Source organism: Bubalus kerabau, chromosome 18 (assembly GCF_029407905.1).
Source record: "Bubalus kerabau isolate K-KA32 ecotype Philippines breed swamp buffalo chromosome 18, PCC_UOA_SB_1v2, whole genome shotgun sequence".
Taxonomy (NCBI): domain Eukaryota; kingdom Metazoa; phylum Chordata; class Mammalia; order Artiodactyla; family Bovidae; genus Bubalus; species Bubalus kerabau.
In genome coordinates, this window is record NC_073641.1 from 15,446,195 (window position 1) to 15,464,672 (window position 18,478).

Genomic DNA, 18,478 nt, shown 5'->3' on the forward strand with positions numbered 1-18,478 from the left:
CAGACACCAACCTGAATTTAACCATAAGCAAATATCAAACAGATCCAATGAAGAGCAGTCCTACAAAACTGGCCAGTAATCTTCAAAACTATCCAGGTTAAAAAAGTTAAAGAAAAACTGAATAACCACCCAGATAAGAGGAGACCAAAGAGAACTGCCTATGGTCAACATCTAAACCTACCACTACCATCGCTACTACACACATACATGAAGGCACATAAACGGAAGAAAGCTGAGTAAGACTGGGAGACCATACCATTATCAGTCAATATCATTGCTGTTCTATATAACTGCAATTATCACCAATGGGGGAAACTAGGTGGTAAGTACAAGAGTACCAATTTGTACTGTTTCTTAAAAATGCATGTAACTCTACAATCATCTCAATAACAACTTCAAAAATCTGGGCTCAATGGTTAAGGAAAGGTTTTTATCATTGTTATTGTTATTAAAAGTCAATTTCCCTAAAAGTTTCAAGATGATTCATTTTAAAGAACTTTTGCTAGAATTTACAGAGTTCATGTAAAGATTCAAATCAGAAAATGTTAACACTGATGGATATCTAACAATATTAAGGAATTACTGTTAGCTGTTTTTCTATAAATTGTGGTTAACAGTAGAGTGGCTTCATCTTGAAATATTTATGTATGAGAGAGATTGTTTGGCAAAGTATGAGGTATACATGTAACATACTGATTGGTATATTACAGTTCTGGTTGATAGGCACATCAGGTTTACTGTATTATTCTCTACTTAGATAACAAGATTTTTAAAAAATGACTTTAAAACAGCTATGGTACTTAAAGGGAAAAAATGAACAAAATGATGGGGAGAAAAAGGTTAAATGTAAGAAATGGAAACTTCACAAATGATAAAAACAACACATCTAAATGAAAAAACCACAGGATAGGATTTAAAGAAGATTAGTCACTGCAGGAGAAAATGTCAATGAGACAGAAGACACAGTAACAGAAATTAGCCATTATGAAACACAGAGGGCAAAAAGTAAAGAAACCCAGTGATACCTGGGACAATGTCAAGCAGATTAACATATTTATCTTAGAAGTACTTGTTGTGTGAGGGGAGAATCTTTGCCTCTCTTGTGCACTACTGGAACAGGACATGGTACATAGTTATCAGTGTCACTCAATAGCTTCCAAATTCTTTACCAGGGTGGCAATATCAATTTTCATACTATAATACCTATTTATATCTTGTCAACTTTTGATGATATCTTTACTTTTTCCCAATAAACACTTTCTGAGAGGGTTGAACCTCACAGATATAAACGAGATATTAACTAAAACTAGATACTTTCCTGATATTTCCTAGAGAGTGAAAGTGAAAGTCTCTCAGTCATGTTCGACTCTTTGCGACTCCATGGACTATGCAGTCCCTGGAATTCTCCAGCCCAAAATATTGGAGTGGGTAGCCTTTCCCTTCTCCAAGGGATCTTCCCAACCCAGGGATCAAACCCAGGTCTCCTGCATTACAGGTGGATTCTTTACCAGCTGAGCCACAAGGGAGACCCAAGAATACTGGAGTGGGTAGTCTATCCCTTCTCCATTGGATCTGCCTGACCCAGGAATCGAATCAGGGTCTCCTGCATTGCAGGCAGATTCTTTGCCAACTGAGCTATTTTCCTAGAGATGAACACATTTTCACATTTATTGATCTATTTAAACTTAAGTATAACTGACTTACTGTATTACATCTTAGGTGGACAGAATAGTGATTCGGTATTTTTTACAGATTATACTCCATTAAAAGTTATTATAAGATAAAGGCTATAATTCCCTGTAATATAAAATATACCCTTGATGCTTATCTGTTTTATACATGTGTGTGCCACGCTAAGTCCCTTCAGTCATGTCCGACTCTGTGCAACCTTATCCACTACAGCCTGCCAGGCTCCTGTGTCCATGGGATTCTCCAGGCAAGAATATTGGAGTATGTTGCCATGCCCTCCTCCAGGGAACCTTACTAATGCAGGCACTGAACCTACATCTCGTATGTCTCCTGAAAGGGCAGGCAGGTTCTTTACCACTAGCACCACCACACAGTAGATTATATTTCTTACTCTCATGCCCCTAATTGGTCCCTCTCCCCTCCATGGAGGAAAATCAATCCCCCTGACTTCAGACTATACTACACAGCTACACTAATAAAAACAGTATGGTATTGGCACAAAAACAGAAATACAGATCAATGGAACAGTACAGAAAGTCCAGAAATAAACCCACATACCTATGATCAATTAATCTACAACAAAAGAGGTGAGAATAAACAATCAAGAAAAGACAGTCTCTTCAATAAACAGTACTGGGAAAACTGTACAGCTACATATAAAATAATGAAATCAGAACATTCTCTAACACCATACACAAAAATAAACTCAAAATGGATTAAAGATCTAAATATAAGACCAAAACTATGAAACTCCCAGAGGAAAACACAGGCAAAACTCTCTCCAACATAAATCACAGCAGGATCCTCTATGGCCCACCTCCCAGAGTAATGGAAATAAAAGCAAAAATAAACAAATGGGACCTAATTAAAATTCAAAGCTTCTGCACAACAAAGGAAACTACAAACAAAGTGAAAAGACAGCCTTCAGAATGGGAGAAAATAATAGCAAATGAAGCAACTGACAAAGAATTAATCTCTAAAATATACAAGCAACTCCTACAGCTCAATTCCAGAAAAATAAACGACCCAATCAAAAAATGGGCCAAAGAACTAAACAGATATTTCTCCAAAGAAGACATACAGATGGCTAACAAACACATGAAAAGATGCTCAACATCACTCATTATCAGAGAAATGCAAATCAAAACCACTATGAGGTACCATCTCACGCCAATCAGAATGGCTGCGATCCACAAGTCTACAAGCAATAAATGCTGGAGAGGGTGTGGAGAAAAGGGAACCCTCTTACACTGTTGGTGGGAACGCAAACTAGTACAGCCACTATGGAGAACAGTGTGGAGATTCCTTAAAAAACTGGAAATAGAACTGCCATAGGACCCAGCAATCCCACTGCTGGGCATATACACCGAGGAAACCAGAATTGAAAGAGACATGTGTACCCCAATGTTCATCGCAGCACTGTTTATAATAGCCAGGACATGGAAGCAACCTAGATGTCCACTGGCAGACGAACGGATAAGAAAGCTGTGGTACATATACACAATAGAATATTACTCAGCCATTAAAAAAAAATACATCTGAATCAGTTCTAATGAGGTGAATGAAACTGGAGCCTATTATACAGAGTGAAGTAAGTCAGAAATAAAAACACCAATACAGTATACTAACACATATATATGGAGTTCAGAAAGATGATAAGGATAACCCTATACGCAAGACAGCAAAAGAGACATAGAACAGTCTTTTGGACTCTGTGGGAGAGGGCAAGGGTGGGATGATCTGGGAGAATAGCATTGAAACATGTATATTATCATATGTGAAACAGATCGCCAGTCCAGGTTCGACGCATGAGACAGGGTGCTCAGGGCTGGTGCACTGGGATGACCCAGAGGGATGGGATGGGAAGGGAGGTGGAAGGGGGGTTCAGGATGGGGAACACATAAATCCATGGCTGATTCATGTCAATGTATGGCAAAAACCACTACAATACTGTAAAGTAATTAGCTTCCAATTAAAATAAATTTTTAAAAAACATAAAAAAATAAAAATAAAATGCAAGTCAGATTATGCTCTGAATGACCTGACTCAAACCCTTCCAAGTGATTTCACCTGAATGAGAGTAAATGTCAGAGCACATACAAATGCCTATACGGCTCTACATTGTCTTTTTGCTCCAAATCCCTTCCTTTCTCACCTCTATTCCTATCACTCCCATCTTGCTCACTATGTTTTAGCTACTATAGTCTTCTGTTTCTCATACATGCCATGGACACTCTCACCTTACAAACTGTACACTGGCTGTTTCTTCTTTCTGGTACATTCTTACCTTAGATATCTGCATCACTAACTTCCTCACTTCCACCAAATCCTTGTTCTCACTTTCTCAATGAGGCCTAAGCTCAATGCTTGTGTTAGCTTGTCTCCAAAGATGGCTCTTTCATCCTCATACATAAAGTATGCATAACCTGAATTTTATCATGAATTACTTAATTCTTTAGCAATTTCAACTACCTGTTCCTTTTTCATTCTCACTTGACTTCAACAGTATTCTTTCTTTGTCATATACTCTTGTCATAAAAATTTGACTCTGTGGCTGAAATTTAATAAAATGAAGATACTATTAAACATGGCTATCCTGCTCAGATTAATCTATTTTGGTTATACATTAGAGTTCTCTTTTTACTGCTGAGAAAGAGAAAATACCTCCTGAAATCTAATCGAAGAACTAGCCTGGTACCATCAGCTAGTCCTTGGTCTTTCTATGAACAAGATGCAATCAAAGGGAGACCTTGGTATTTCCCTGTTGAACTAAGCAATTTCACATAATACCAATATTAAAGGAGGCCACTCTTTAACCACAAGAGATCAAGACAAAAGCGTATTTGTAATCACGACTTAACCAAGACAAAATGTGAATCTTGTCCAAGCCATCCCTTCTTCTAACGTGTGACTGCTGCTGCTTTAGTGCTTATAGCTTTAGCTTTGCTCTAATCTGCCCTCCCTATAGATAACATTTATTAATATTCTCAGTCACAGAATTATACTTCTTGACAGCATTCCATCCATAGCAAACGCTCATATTCTTAAATCCTCTTCCAATCATCAAGTACAAGCCCAAATCCTGTAATAAAGTCTTTTAGCACCCGCTGCGACTCCCCTTCCATGCCCATGGCTCAATCACAGGTAATCCTGGGGATCTTTGTTTGGAGGGCATCAATATCCCTCCAATGACCCAAATGTACAATGTAAGTTAATAGTGGTTCTTTACTGTTTCTGTATTTTAAAGGCTATGGTAACAAATAGTACAGAATGTAACACTGATTTCCAGTCAAGAGTCTGAACCAGAAACTGCAAACTTAAATGACTATACTGGCTAGGGGATAACAGATGTATGGTTAGCACCAGGTATAACACAGTGAGTGCTAAGGCCTATGGTAAGGCACAGTGACTGTACACCCCACTTATGGTCTACATTAACAACACACTTAGCAGTGACCAGTGATCACCAGACTACGTTTTTTAAGTTCCATGTCAGTTTAACACATGATTTTTCTTCTTTCGTTATCTTAAATAATCTGATTTATTAAAACAGCTGAATTTAAGCAACATTAACTATTAAGCAAATCAACAACTTTAGAAATTTTAAAACAGAAAAAAATAAGTGACTTCCCCAGTAATCGATAATCCCTTGTAATCAATATAACTTCTTTGAATTTAAAAGTGAAGAGCCTTTTCCAGTATTTTGTCCCCAATCATCAGATTTTCTCAGATTCAAGGAACTGCTTCCTGTTTTGACCCATAAACGTTCAACCCATTCTTTCTGAATGTTTTGACTCAGTTTTAAAAAGGCATAATTAACCTCTCCAGCATTCCCGTATCAGACAGAAAGCTCTGATCTACTCTTTCTGGTTTCTCTGCATTAAAATTCCTAGTTTTTATTCAGTGTGCTTTTATAGAGAGAATGATAGCTAGATAATCTTCGTTTCTTTTCTCTCTCCATCAGCTTTCTCTATCAACCCCTTTTGCAAATTATTTTAATCATCATCTCTAATAGCCTGCTCAAGAAAACAGGCCAGGACTTCTCTGGCAGTCTAGCGGCTAAGAATTCATCTTGCTATGCAGGAGATACGGGGGTTCAACCCCTGATTAGGGAACTAAGATCCCACGTGCTACATAGTGCAGCAAAAAAGAAAAAAAAAAAAAAAAAAAGAAGCCACATGAACACAATGAATGTTAAATGTTAATTTCTCTAACACCAGTTGCTATTTGCAGTGACTTGGCATAGTAGCCTGGTGAGATTTTCCTTTCTTTAAAAAGCTAACAATACCAAAACTTTAGACAAGAAAAAGGACAAATTAACACTCATAAATTAAGACTTTAGTTTTATCATCAAATGATAAAAAGTGAATTCCTTACAAAATGAAGACAAATATCAACACCTTAAATTTATATACTTCCTGTATACACACTGGTCCACAATGTGGTTAGCAGTCTCATGAGGCAGAACGGAAGTGGTAATATTGATGAAATTATGTATAGTCTAACTGAGAATGAGATTAATTTCCAAATATAGCAACATGGCAAATAAAGAAGTAATGATCAGAATACAATTCAATTTTTCTCTTTCTAAACAAATGTTTTAATCACTAAGCCATATTAGTTGCCAGTGAGAAACACTGGAAGAAATATTAGAATATCAGAAACTAAGAAAATATGAAAGTAGAGAATCCTAAAACAAGTGCTTTTAAATAAATACAGCTTGCTTAAACACTAATAAAGCATGCCACAATGTTTCCTGCCTCCTTCCAAGCAGGGGTCATATAGATAGTAAACATGAAAAAAATACCTGTTATATTAAGATAGAGTATCATTAGATTGAACTGATAAAAACACCTAAAAGGATAAGAATACTAGAACTTGGATACAAGATTAAAGAATCTTATGCAACATTTAACATGATGAGATGTTGTAACAGAGAAAATATTTAGGGGTATGCTGCTGCTGCTAAGTCGCTTCAGTCGTGTCCGACTCTGTGCGACCCCATAGATGGCAGCCCACTAGGCTCCCCTGTCCCTGGGATTCTCCAGGCAAGAACACTGGAGTATATGTAGGGGTAATTCAATTTTCTCATTCAGAATAAAAGATGAAACTCATCCATCTCTAACATAATGGCCATCTTAATACTAAATATAATTAATTCCAAAATTTGATAAACACTGCTTTCATTTAGCGTGCTATCCTTTAAGCAAGCTGTTAACTTAAATGTACAACTAATGAAACTCAAAATTCTCATAATCAACCACATCATGCTGTAATATGTGTAATATATTCCTGTTTTCAATAATGTAGACTTGGAGTTCTCTGATGGCCTAATGGTTAGGATTCTGGGCTTTCACTGCTGTGGCCTGGGTTCAGTCTGTAGTCAGAAAACTGATATCCCACAAGCCATGAGGCACAGCCAAAAAGTAATAATAATGTAGACTCGTATAAGCATATACTTGAGGGTTACACAAGTTAATTAAAATACTCTCAACTCTATAAAAGTAAAATGGGTTAATTACATCAGTCGTAATGATGACTATTAGATTGGAATTAGAAATACTAGAATTTTTGTCAGTCAAGGAATGGTTCTGACATAATCATAGTTTCCTGTCTCTCTTCACTTACTTTGTTCATCATCAATGAAATGCAGTTGCATTTAGACATCAGTTTAAGACTAAGAAGAGAAGAAAACAAATAAAAGGCAAGGGACTGATTCTGCCATTTAAAAAATAGATGAGATCACGTAGAAAGAGTAGAAAAGAATAGACAAAATCAGCTTAATTTTTAATGAAATAAATTGTAAGATTTTACTGATAACAATAACTAATGCCATTGTCTTTCAGAGAAGAATATTTAAGTGCTTATCCTAAATCTTTTGGTCACACAGAAATTCAAACTCTTCAAAAAACACTCACAAGCTGACAGAATTGTACAAAGCAGGTTTTCAATAATCCACAAAGAACTGCTGAAGCTAGAATGAAAAAAAGAGAAACACTACAGTCCAATGGGTTGTCATAACTCAAACACGTTCTTCTTTGCATGAAAGTCTAAGATACTGATTGAATGATGTTGTAGGGCATAACTGCACAGATCTCAAGTTTAGAGAAGTCTGGAATTACTGCATTTTCAGGAGGAGAATCACGCATGTACATTATTGAGCCAAGGAATAGTTTCATACTATGAAGACTAATAACATTGGTTACTAGCCTTTGTGTATGTGATTTTATCAGTAACACCAAAAAGTAGAAGAGATAACCCTTCAGAGTGGAAGGTTACACTTAATGACTTCTAATGTCACAATTCCAAATTTCTACAATGCTACTTAACTGTCAGTGTATGTACAGCTACAATGGTAATGGATCAAGTTCATTTTCTTTGGAATTTACGCAATACTTGCCACTCTATTAAGCATGAGGAATGGAAACAAATTTCAAACTGCCCTTGAAGAAGCTGAGGAAATTAATTAACCTAAAATAAAATCATGAGAAGAAAACTCTTAACAACTAAAAATCAGCTGATCTGAACTCTACAAAAACAACGTCACAAAAAGATGGACAAACTGGTTTTAAAAGATCAAAGAGACACAACTGAAAGCTATATGTGATCTTTAACTTGGTGTAGGTTGGGCAAATAGCTAAAAAGGGCATTACTAGGCAACAGGGGAAAATATGGTGTCAAATTTCTTGAGTGATAATGATATTGTGGTTATGTATAAGGATTTCCTTGGTCTTGGGAAATGCTTATTCTAATATAATTCCAATATATTGTAATATGCTCACTCTAAAATTTTTAAGTGTTACTTCTCTCTCACTTCAAGGTAAGGAATTAACAATTTGGAACATCTCTTCCACACTTTAATGTTCAAACTAAGCACACAAAACCAAGACAATGTACCCCAAGAGAACAGTGACTATGTCCTTTTACTTTTCATTATTAATTTGTAATCCAAGCTCCTAATAAAGTATTTGGCACAGAGTGGTCTCTCAGTAAGTATTTGCTGATGTTCAATTCATTAATGTAGCACAACTTTTTTTTCAACTTTAACATTACACTGTAAATATTTTACGTCAGTATCATTAGGAGCTACATTACAGTCCATGCTTACAGATGATTCAAAATGTGTTATTAACAATCGACATTACAGCTACTTGTTACTAGTTTCTCATCATCACAAACATGGCAGTAAATATATATATGAAAAAAGATTTAAGGACACAGATGTGCATGCACATATCCACAGCATTTCAATTAAAGCTATTTTAAAATGTTTATACTTAGTCTTCACTTTGCTTTAAATTCTCATAGATTTATACATATATATAAAAAACCTAATATAACAGACTGCAATCTGACTTTTAAAATTCTTTTTTATCTGGTAAAATACAAAAGAAATTTTATTTATTTAACATGTTCCCCAAACACAAAAATTTAGAAAGAAAGAATCGTACCATTCTTGCTGACATCCAGTTCCCTGAGATTGATGAGATTTGCAATAGATGCTGGTAATGCTGTTAAATCATTATCTGGCAAACTCAGTTTGTGTAGAGACTGACAGTTAAAAAGTTGCTGTTGAAACAAGGTAGAGAAGGATGTTGATTATTCCTTCAGTTTCCTTAAGTATTTCATTTATTAACCGTTAGAAAGACAAGTATTATTAACATCATTAAAAGTGAATGAATTATACCTACACACATACCAGAGAAGACCTCTTATTATTTTATGCTATTATAGATTTGAATACAATTGGACTACTCAGAATGATTTATATCCTCACACTTCTACCCTGGGCAAAATGCACTTAACAAAATCTAGCATATGGTGTATTTTCTGTTAGGGTCATAAGAAATAAGTGGCTGCTAAATATAGGAAACTAAAAGGGCTTCCCCAATGGCTCAGACGGTAAAGAATCTGCTTGCAATTCAGGAGACCCAGGTTCAATCCCTGGGTCAGGAAGATTCCCTGGAGAAGGGAATGGCTACCCATTCCAGTATTCTTGACTGGAGAGCTGCATGGACAGAGGAGCCTGGTGGGCTATGGTCCACAGGATAGCAAAGAGTCGGACACAACTGAGCAACTAACCCTTTCACTTTCACTTTGAATCTTATGTTTCAAGTATCCTTATTCCAAAATGTAAGTTTATAAGCTGAATTTATATAAATTCAAATATGTAAAATTGGTTTTAAATGAATTAAAATATAGAACTCTGATTTGAGAGAAAAATAAAATAAGGGAGCAAACATACTGTTATGCTAAAATCACAATAATGAAAAAGGGACTTAAATATATTTAACCAAAGGCAGTAAGTACCAGAGAAGGTAATGGCAACCCACTCCAGTACCCTTGCCTGCAAAATCCCATGGACGGAGAAGCCTGGTAGGCTACAGTCCATGGGGTCTCGAAGAGTCGTTTGCGACTGAGCGACTTCACTTTCACTTTTCACTTTCATGCACTGGAGAAGGAAATGGCAACCCACTCCAGTGTTCTTGCCTGGAGAATCCCAGGGATGGGAGCCTGGTGGGCCACCATCTATGGGGTCGCACAGAGTCGGACACGACTGATGTGACTTAGCAGCAGCAGCAGCAGCAGCAGTAAGTACATGGGCTACTTCTAAGCTTCATATATAAAAAAAAATTAAAAAAAAAAACTTTGCAGAGTACAGAGGATTTTTAGGTACTAAAAATACTATGTTTGATTGCATAATGATGAATACATGTCATTATATGCATTGTGCTATCCACAGACTGCACTACACCAAGAGCAAACCATAATGTCAACTATGGACTTTGGGTGGTTACGATTTTTCAACACAGATTCATCAGTTCTAACTACTGTGGTGGTTTAACCACTCTGGTATCAAAGGGGGGATGCTGATAATGGTGGAAGCCATGCATGTGTGGGGACAGGTTACATATTTGATAAATCTATGTGCATGTGTCAGTCACCTAGTTATGTCTAACTCTTTGTGACCCCACGGACTGTAGCTGGCCAGGCTCCTCTGTCCATGGAATTCTTCAGGCAAGAATACTAGTGGGTTGCCATTCCCTTCTCCAGAAGATATTCCTGACGACCCAAGGATTGAACCCGGGTCTCCTGCACTGCACACGGATTCGTTACCATCTGACCCATTATGTGGACTTGGGAAATCTCTATACTTGCCTCTTAGTTTTGCTGTGAATCTAGAATTGCTCTAAAAAGTAAAATCTTTAGGAAAAAACAGAACTGTCTGCAGGATGGCACTGAATAAATCCTAATTAAGGAGAGCATTCTTCCAAAACTGGAAAATTGCTAGGCATGATAAGTGATTCAGTTATTTGCACTATCATAGCATCCCTCTCTCTTTTCAACACAGTTCCCAAAATGAGACCTCACTGGTGGTGATCAGAAAATGGGACTAATTTTGGTCTTCCATTTTCTCTAGGAGACCTAGCTAAGGAAGATAAATTCCCTGCTGAAAAATAACACACAAGGAAACAGTCAATTACAAAGCACCCTATCACAACCTAGGGAAGAAATTCATGATCACGCAACCCACAACTTCTAATATTTTATCCATAGCTATATAAAGATTTCATTATAAGACAATCTCAGATGGTGCTGGCTTTCAGAATGATTTTACTACTATACTAGCCACCCAAACAGCAACTCTTTCAAAACAATGCTGCCATCCGGGATGTATATAAATACACACATAAATCTAAAACAAATATTTTATGTTACAATAGATACAAGTGACACTCTCTATTTTTTACTCTATGATAGTTAGGGTTACCAAATAAAATACAGGATGCCTGGTCAAACTTGAAGTTCAGATAAACAATAATTTTTTTAGTGAGAGAAGTGTCCTATACACTGCATGAAACACACTTATACTAAAAAATTACTATTTATTTGAAATTTGTAATTTAATTGGATGTCTTATATTTTTTGTCTTCTAAATCCACCAGTCCAAATAAGAGTTTATTTTTTGGAAATGCCCCATATATTAAATTGATTTTTATGAGCCACTAATGAGTCTACACCCACAGCTTAAAAAACACTGTTGTTTGGGTGGTAAAACTATTGCAACTTTCTCTGCAAAAATAAGAAACTGAGTAGGGGATGAAGTCAGGTTAGAATTTAAAGGAAAAAAAGAAGTAACAACTAAAATATTTTAGCAGGCAAGTTGTTAATGGGAGAGGATGTTTCATGGCAACAAACCAACTTTCTCCTGCTAGTTGTTCCTACATTTCAGAAATACTAGGTCCTCCAAAGCCTTTCCAAACAAAACTGAAATGGGGAAAACAGAATAGTACCTCTGCAAAGCTGTTAAAAAAACAAAATTCTGATGTGATAACTAAAAGGACAATTTATCCTCAATTACTAGATCAAAAACTCATGAAAACTAGAAAAACATTAATTTCAATTCTTTGTCTAGGTAAATCTGTTGGCTGCAGAAACTGTAGTGTCTTATTATCTACCTTGGGCTTCCCTGGTAGCTCAGCTGGTAAAGAATCCGCCTGCAATGCAGGGAACTCCAGTTCGATTCCTGGGTCGGGAAGATCCCCTGGAGAAGGGAACTGCTACCCACTCCAGTATTCTTGGGCTTCCCTGGTGGCTCATTTGGTAAAGAATCTGCCTGCAATGCAGGAGACCTGGGTTTGATCCCTGGGTTGGAATGATCCCCTGGAGAAGGGAACTGCTACCCACTCCAGTATTCTGGCCTTGAGAATTTCATGGATTGTATAGTCCATGAGGTCCCAAAGAGTTGGACATGCCCGAGTGACTTTCACTTCACTTTACTATCTACCTTAGTGGCTCTAACAAGCCTGGAATTAAATATAAAATTTTAAATTATTTGCATAAATAAGCCATTAACTTGAAAAGATAACGCAATTAACTTGAAGAGATAAAGGTTAAAAATTCAATTTAAAAAACCTGAATTGTGTTACATATCCTAAAGATGAAATTAAACCAAAACAAGGGCAATAATATATACATATGTATCAGCATTATGGCAACACTGGGAATATCATATTTCTAGGCATAAAAATAACCAAAGGCAATTCTTCAAAGACCAGATTAGCATACCTTTGGAAGCTCTTCAATCTGATTAGCATCTAAGTAGAGCTCCTCCAAAGTTTTCTCAAAAGTAAAAATCTCTTTGGGAACCTGTTCCAAACTGCAATGAGAATAATCAAGAGTAGTGACAGTCTCCTCTTCTCCTCGAAGACAACGACATGGTACCAACCGCACAAATAAACTTCGTTTTGTAGTCATTTTTAGACACTGAAATATGCAAACAAAAATAAGTTTAGTCCAAGCATTATAACAATTTTTCAAAACTATTCCAGTTCAATTCTCAGAGTTTATACCCTCACAGATAAATATTCCCTTCTGTAAACACACTCAACAGAATGCATTTACACTGCTTTCCTATCAAATTTTTTATATTTGTTGCTGTTGTTCAGTCACTAAGTCCTATCTGACTCTTTGTGATCCCATGGACTATAGGATGCCAGGCTCTCCTGTCCTTCACCATCTCCTGGAGTTTACTCAGATCCATTCATGTCCATTGAGTCAGTGATGCTATCCGCACATCTCAACCTCTGCCGCCCCCTTCTCCCTTTGCCCAGCAACAGAGTCTTTCCCAGTGAGCTGGCTCTTTGCATCAAGTGACCAAAGTATTGGAGCTTCAGCTTCAGCCATCAGTCCTTCCAATGAATATTCAGGGCTGATTTCCTGAAGGATTGACTGGTTTGATCTTGCAGTCCAGGAGACTCTCAAGAGTATTCTCCAACATCACACTTCAAAAGCATCAATTCTTCAGTGCTCAGTTTTCTTTATGGTCCAATTCTCACATGACCACTGGAAAAACCATAGCTTTGACTACTTGCGCCTTTATTGGCAAAGTGATGTCTCTGCTTTTTAATATGCTGTCTAGGTTGGTCACAGCTTTCCTTCCAAGGAGCAAGCGTCTTTTTCATGGCTACAGTCACTGTCCACAGTGAATCTGGAACTCAAGGAAAAAAATGTCTGTCACTGCTTCCACATTTCCCCCTTCTATTTGTCATGAAGTGATGGACCGGATACCATCTTAGCTTTTTTAATGCTGAAGTTTTAAGCCAGCTTTTTCACTCTCTTCTCTCACATTCATCAAGAGGGTCTTTAGTTTCTCTTCACTCTCTGCCATTACGATGGTATGATTTGCATATCTGAGGTTGTTGATATTTCTCCTGGCAATCTAGCTTGATATTCTAGCTTGATATTCATCCAGCCCAGCATTTTGCATAATATACTCTACAGAGAAGTTAAATAAGCAGGGTAACAATATACAGTCTTGTCTCACTACTTTGCCAATTTTGAACCAGTCTGTTGTTCCATGTCCGGTTCTAGCTATTGCTTCTTGATCTGCATACAGGTTTCTCAGGAGGCAGGTAAGGTAGTCTGGTATTTTCATCTCTTTAAGAATTTTCCACAGTTTGTTGTGATTCACAATCAAAGGCTTTAGCGTAGTCAATAAAGCAGAAATAGATGTTTTTCTGGAATTTCCTTGCTTTCTCTATGATCCAATGAATGTTGACAATTTGATCTCTGGTTCCTCTGCCTTTTCTAAATCCAGCTTGTACATCTGGAAGCTCTTAGTTCACGTACTGCCGCTGAGGCCTAGCTTGAAGGACTTAGAGCATAATCTTCCTAGCATGTGAAATGAGCACAATTACACTGTAATTTGAATGTTGTTTGGGATTGGAATGAAAACACATTTTCCAGTCTGGTGGCCACTGCTGAGTTTTCCAAACTTGCTGACATATTGAGTGCAGCACTTTAACATCATCATCTTTTAGGACTTGAAATAACTCAGCTGGAATTCCATCACCTCCATTATCTTTATTCGTAGTAATGCTTTTTAAGGCCCATTTCACTTCACACTCAAATTTATAGTGAATTTAAAAATAAACTCAAGCACTTTTGTACTTCCCAAAATGATCCTAAAAGTAACCATTTGTTGTTGTTGTTTGTTCAGTCGTGCAGTTGTGTCCGAATCTTTTCAATCCCGTGGACTGCAGTACACCAGGCCTCCCTGTCCATCACCACCTCCTGGAGCTTACTCAAACTCATGTCCATTGAGCTGGTGATGCCATCCAACCATCTCATCCTCTGTCGTTTTCTCCTCCATCAATCTTTCCCAGCATCAGGATCTTTTCTAATGAGTTGGCTCTTCACATCATGTGGCCAAAGTATTGAAGCTCCAGTTTCACCACCAGTCCCTCTAATGAATATTCAGGGTTGATTTCCTTTAGGATTGACTGGTTTGATCTCTGTGCTGTCCAAAGGACTCTCAAGAGTCTTCTCCAACACCACAGTTCAAAGTAACCATTTATATGCTTCTAAAAGAACCATTTCAGAATGACACCTCCCTTATGGCAGAAAGCCAAGAAGAACTGAGGAGCCTCTTGATGAAAGTGAAAGAGGAGAGTAAAAAAGCTGGCTTAAAACTCAACATTCAGAAAACTAAGATCATGGCATCCGATCCCATCATTTCATGACAAACAGATGGGGAAACAATGGAAACAGTGAGAGACTTTATTTTCTTGGGCTCCAAAATCACTGAAGATGGTGACTGCAGCCATGAAATTAAAAGACGCTTGCTCCTTGGAAGAAAAGTTATGACAAACCTAGACAGCATATTAAAAAGCAGAGACATTACTGTGCTGACAAAGGTCCGTCTAGTCAAAGCTATGGTTTTTCCAGTAGTCATGTATGGATGTGGGAGTTGGACCATAAAGAAAGCTGAGCACCGAAGAATTGATGCTTTTGAACTGTGGTGTTGGAGAAGACTCTTGAGAGTCCCTTGGACAGCAAAGAGATCCAACCAGTCCATCCTAAAGGGAATCAACCCTGAATATTCATTGGCAGGATTGATGCTGAAGATGAAACTCCAATACTTTGGCCACCTTTCAAAGAACTGACTCATTGGAAAAGTCGCTGTTGCTGGGAAAGATTGAAGGCAGGAGGAGAAGGGGATGACAGAGGATGATGGTTGGATGGTATCACTGACTTGATGGACATGAGTTTAAGCAAGCTCCAGGAGTTGGCAATGGACAGGGAAGCCTAGAGTGCTGCTGTCCATGGGATCGCAAAGAGTCGGACAGGACGGAGCTACTGAACTGAACTGAAAAGAACTATGCTTTATAAGTCTGCTCATCAACAAGAAAAACCCTAATATAACAAAGAAATTTATTTAACTTCTGATTAAGAGCTGCTTACATCCATTTATGATAAAAACTCTCCAGAAAGCAGGAATAGAAGGAACATACCTCAACATAATAAAAGCTATATATGACAAACCCACAGCAAACATTATCCTCAATGGTGAAAAATTGAAAGCATTTCCTCTAAAGTCAGGAACAAGACAAGGGTGCCCACTTTCACCATTACTATTCAACATAGTTTTGGAAGTTTTGGCCACAGCAATCAGAGCAGAAAAAGAAATAAAAGGAATCCAAATTGGAAAAGAAGAAGTAAAGCTCTCACTATTTGCAGATGGCATGATCCTCTACATAGAAAACCGTAAAGACTCCACCAGAAAATTACTAGAACTAATCAATGACTATAGTAAAGTTGCAGGATATAAAATCAACACACAGAAATTCCTTGCATTCCTATACACTAATAATGAGAAAACAGAAAGAGAAATTAAGGAAACAATTCCATTCACCATTGCAACGGAAAGAATAAAATACTTAGGAATATATCTACCTAAAGAAACTAAAGACCTATATATAGAAAACTATAAAACACTGGTGAAAGAAATCAAAGAGGACACTAACAGATGGAGAAATATACCATGTTCATGGATTGGAAGAATCAATATAGTGAAAATGAGTATACTACCCCAAGCAATTTATAGATTCAATGCAATCCCTATCAAGCTACCAACAGTATTCTTCACAGAGCTAGAACAAATAATTTCACAATTTGTATGGAAATACAAAAAACCTCGAATAGCCAAAGCGATCTTGAGAAAGAAGAATGGAACTGGAGGAATCAACCTACCTGACTTCAGGCTCTACTACAAAGCCACAGTTATCAAGACAGTATGGTACCGGCACAAAGACAGAAATATAGATCAATGGAACAAAATAGAAAGCCCAGAGATAAATCCACACACATATGGACACCTTATCTTTGACAAAGGAGGCAAGAATATACAATGGATTAAAGACAATCTCTTTAACAAGTGGTGCTGGGAACTCTGGTCAACCACTTGTAAAAGAATGAAACTAGAACACTTTCTAACACCATACACAAAAATAAACTCAAAATGGATTAAAGATCTAAACGTAAGACCAGAAACTATAAAACTCCTAGAGGAGAACATAGGCAAAACAGTCTCTGACATACATCACAGCAGGATCCTCTATGACCCACCTCCCAGAATATTGGAAATAAAAGCAAAAATAAACAAATGGGACCTAATTAACCTTAAAAGCTTCTGCACATCAAAGGAAACTATCAGCAAGGTGAAAAGACAGCCTTCAGAATGGGAGAAGATAATAGCAAATGAAGCAACTGACAAACAACTAATCTCGAGAATATACAAGCAACTCCTACAGCTCAACTCCAGAAAAATAAACGACCCAATCAAAAAATGGGCCAAAGAACTAAATAGACATTTCTCCAAAGAAGACATACAGATGGCTAACAAACACATGAAAAGATGCTCAACATCACTCATTATCAGAGAAATGCAAATCAAAACCACTATGAGGTACCATTTCACACCAGTCAGAATGGCTGCAATCCAAAAGTCTACAAGTAATAAATGCTGGAGAGGGTGTGGAGAAAAGGGAACCCTCTTACACTGTTGGTGGGAATGTGAACTAGTACAGCCACTATGGAGAACAGTGTGGAGATTCCTTAAAAAACTGGAAATAGAACTGCCTTATGATCCAGCAATCCCACTGCTGGGCATACACACTGAGGAAACCAGAAGGGAAAGAGACGCGTGTACCCCAATGTTCATCGCAGCACTGTTTATAATAGCCAGGACATGGAAGCAACCTAGATGTCCATCAGCAGATGAATGGGTAAGAAAGCTATGGTACATATACACAATGGAGTATTACTCAGCCATTAAAAAGAATACATTTGAATCAGTTCTAATGAGGTGGATGAAACTGGAGCCTATTATACAGAGTGAAGTAAGCCAGAAAGAAAAACACCAATACAGTATACTAATGCATATATATGGAATTTAGAAAGATGGTAACAATAACCCTGTGTACGAGACAGCAAAAGAGTCACTGATGTATAGATCAGTCTTATGGACTCTGAGAGAGAGGGAGAGGGTGGGAAGATTTGGGAGAATGGCATTGAAACATGTAAAATATCATGTATGAAACGAGTTGCCAGTCCAGGTTCGATGCACGATACTGGATGCTTGGGGCTGGTGCACTGGGATGACCCAGAGGGATGGTATGGGGAGGGAGGAGGGAGGAGGGTTCAGGATGGGGAACACATGTATACCTGTGGCAGATTCATTTTGATATTTGGCAAAACTAATACAATTATGTAAAGTTTAAAAATAAAATAAAATTTAAAAATTTTAAAAAAATAAAAAACAAACAAACAAAAAAAAGAACTTGATTATATGCAATTCTGAGCAGAAAAGTGGGAATGCAAAGGTATTTTCAGGTCTCCATAACCAGTCATTTAACTTTCCTATAACTCTCCCACATCAGAATTCCTATCTATGCAAAGTATATTTTGTTTCAATTAATGCTGTTCTTTTAATTTTTCTAAAGTG

At 37.3% G+C, this 18,478-nt stretch overlaps 1 protein-coding gene across 13 annotated transcripts in view; it reads right to left on the minus strand.

Moving 5' to 3' along the window:
- The window catches only part of ERBIN (erbb2 interacting protein), a 129,968-nt gene that overhangs the window by 62,057 nt on the left and 49,433 nt on the right, over positions 1-18,478 (minus strand). For all 13 annotated transcript variants that reach the window (XM_055554804.1, XM_055554806.1, XM_055554805.1 and 10 more), the window contains 2 exons: positions 12,760-12,957; positions 9,141-9,258 (listed from right to left, as the gene is read on the minus strand). In XM_055554804.1, the coding sequence (XP_055410779.1) occupies positions 9,141-9,258; positions 12,760-12,948 (307 nt within the window). In that variant the 5' untranslated portion in view covers positions 12,949-12,957. The remainder of the gene's footprint in view (positions 1-9,140; positions 9,259-12,759; positions 12,958-18,478) is intronic.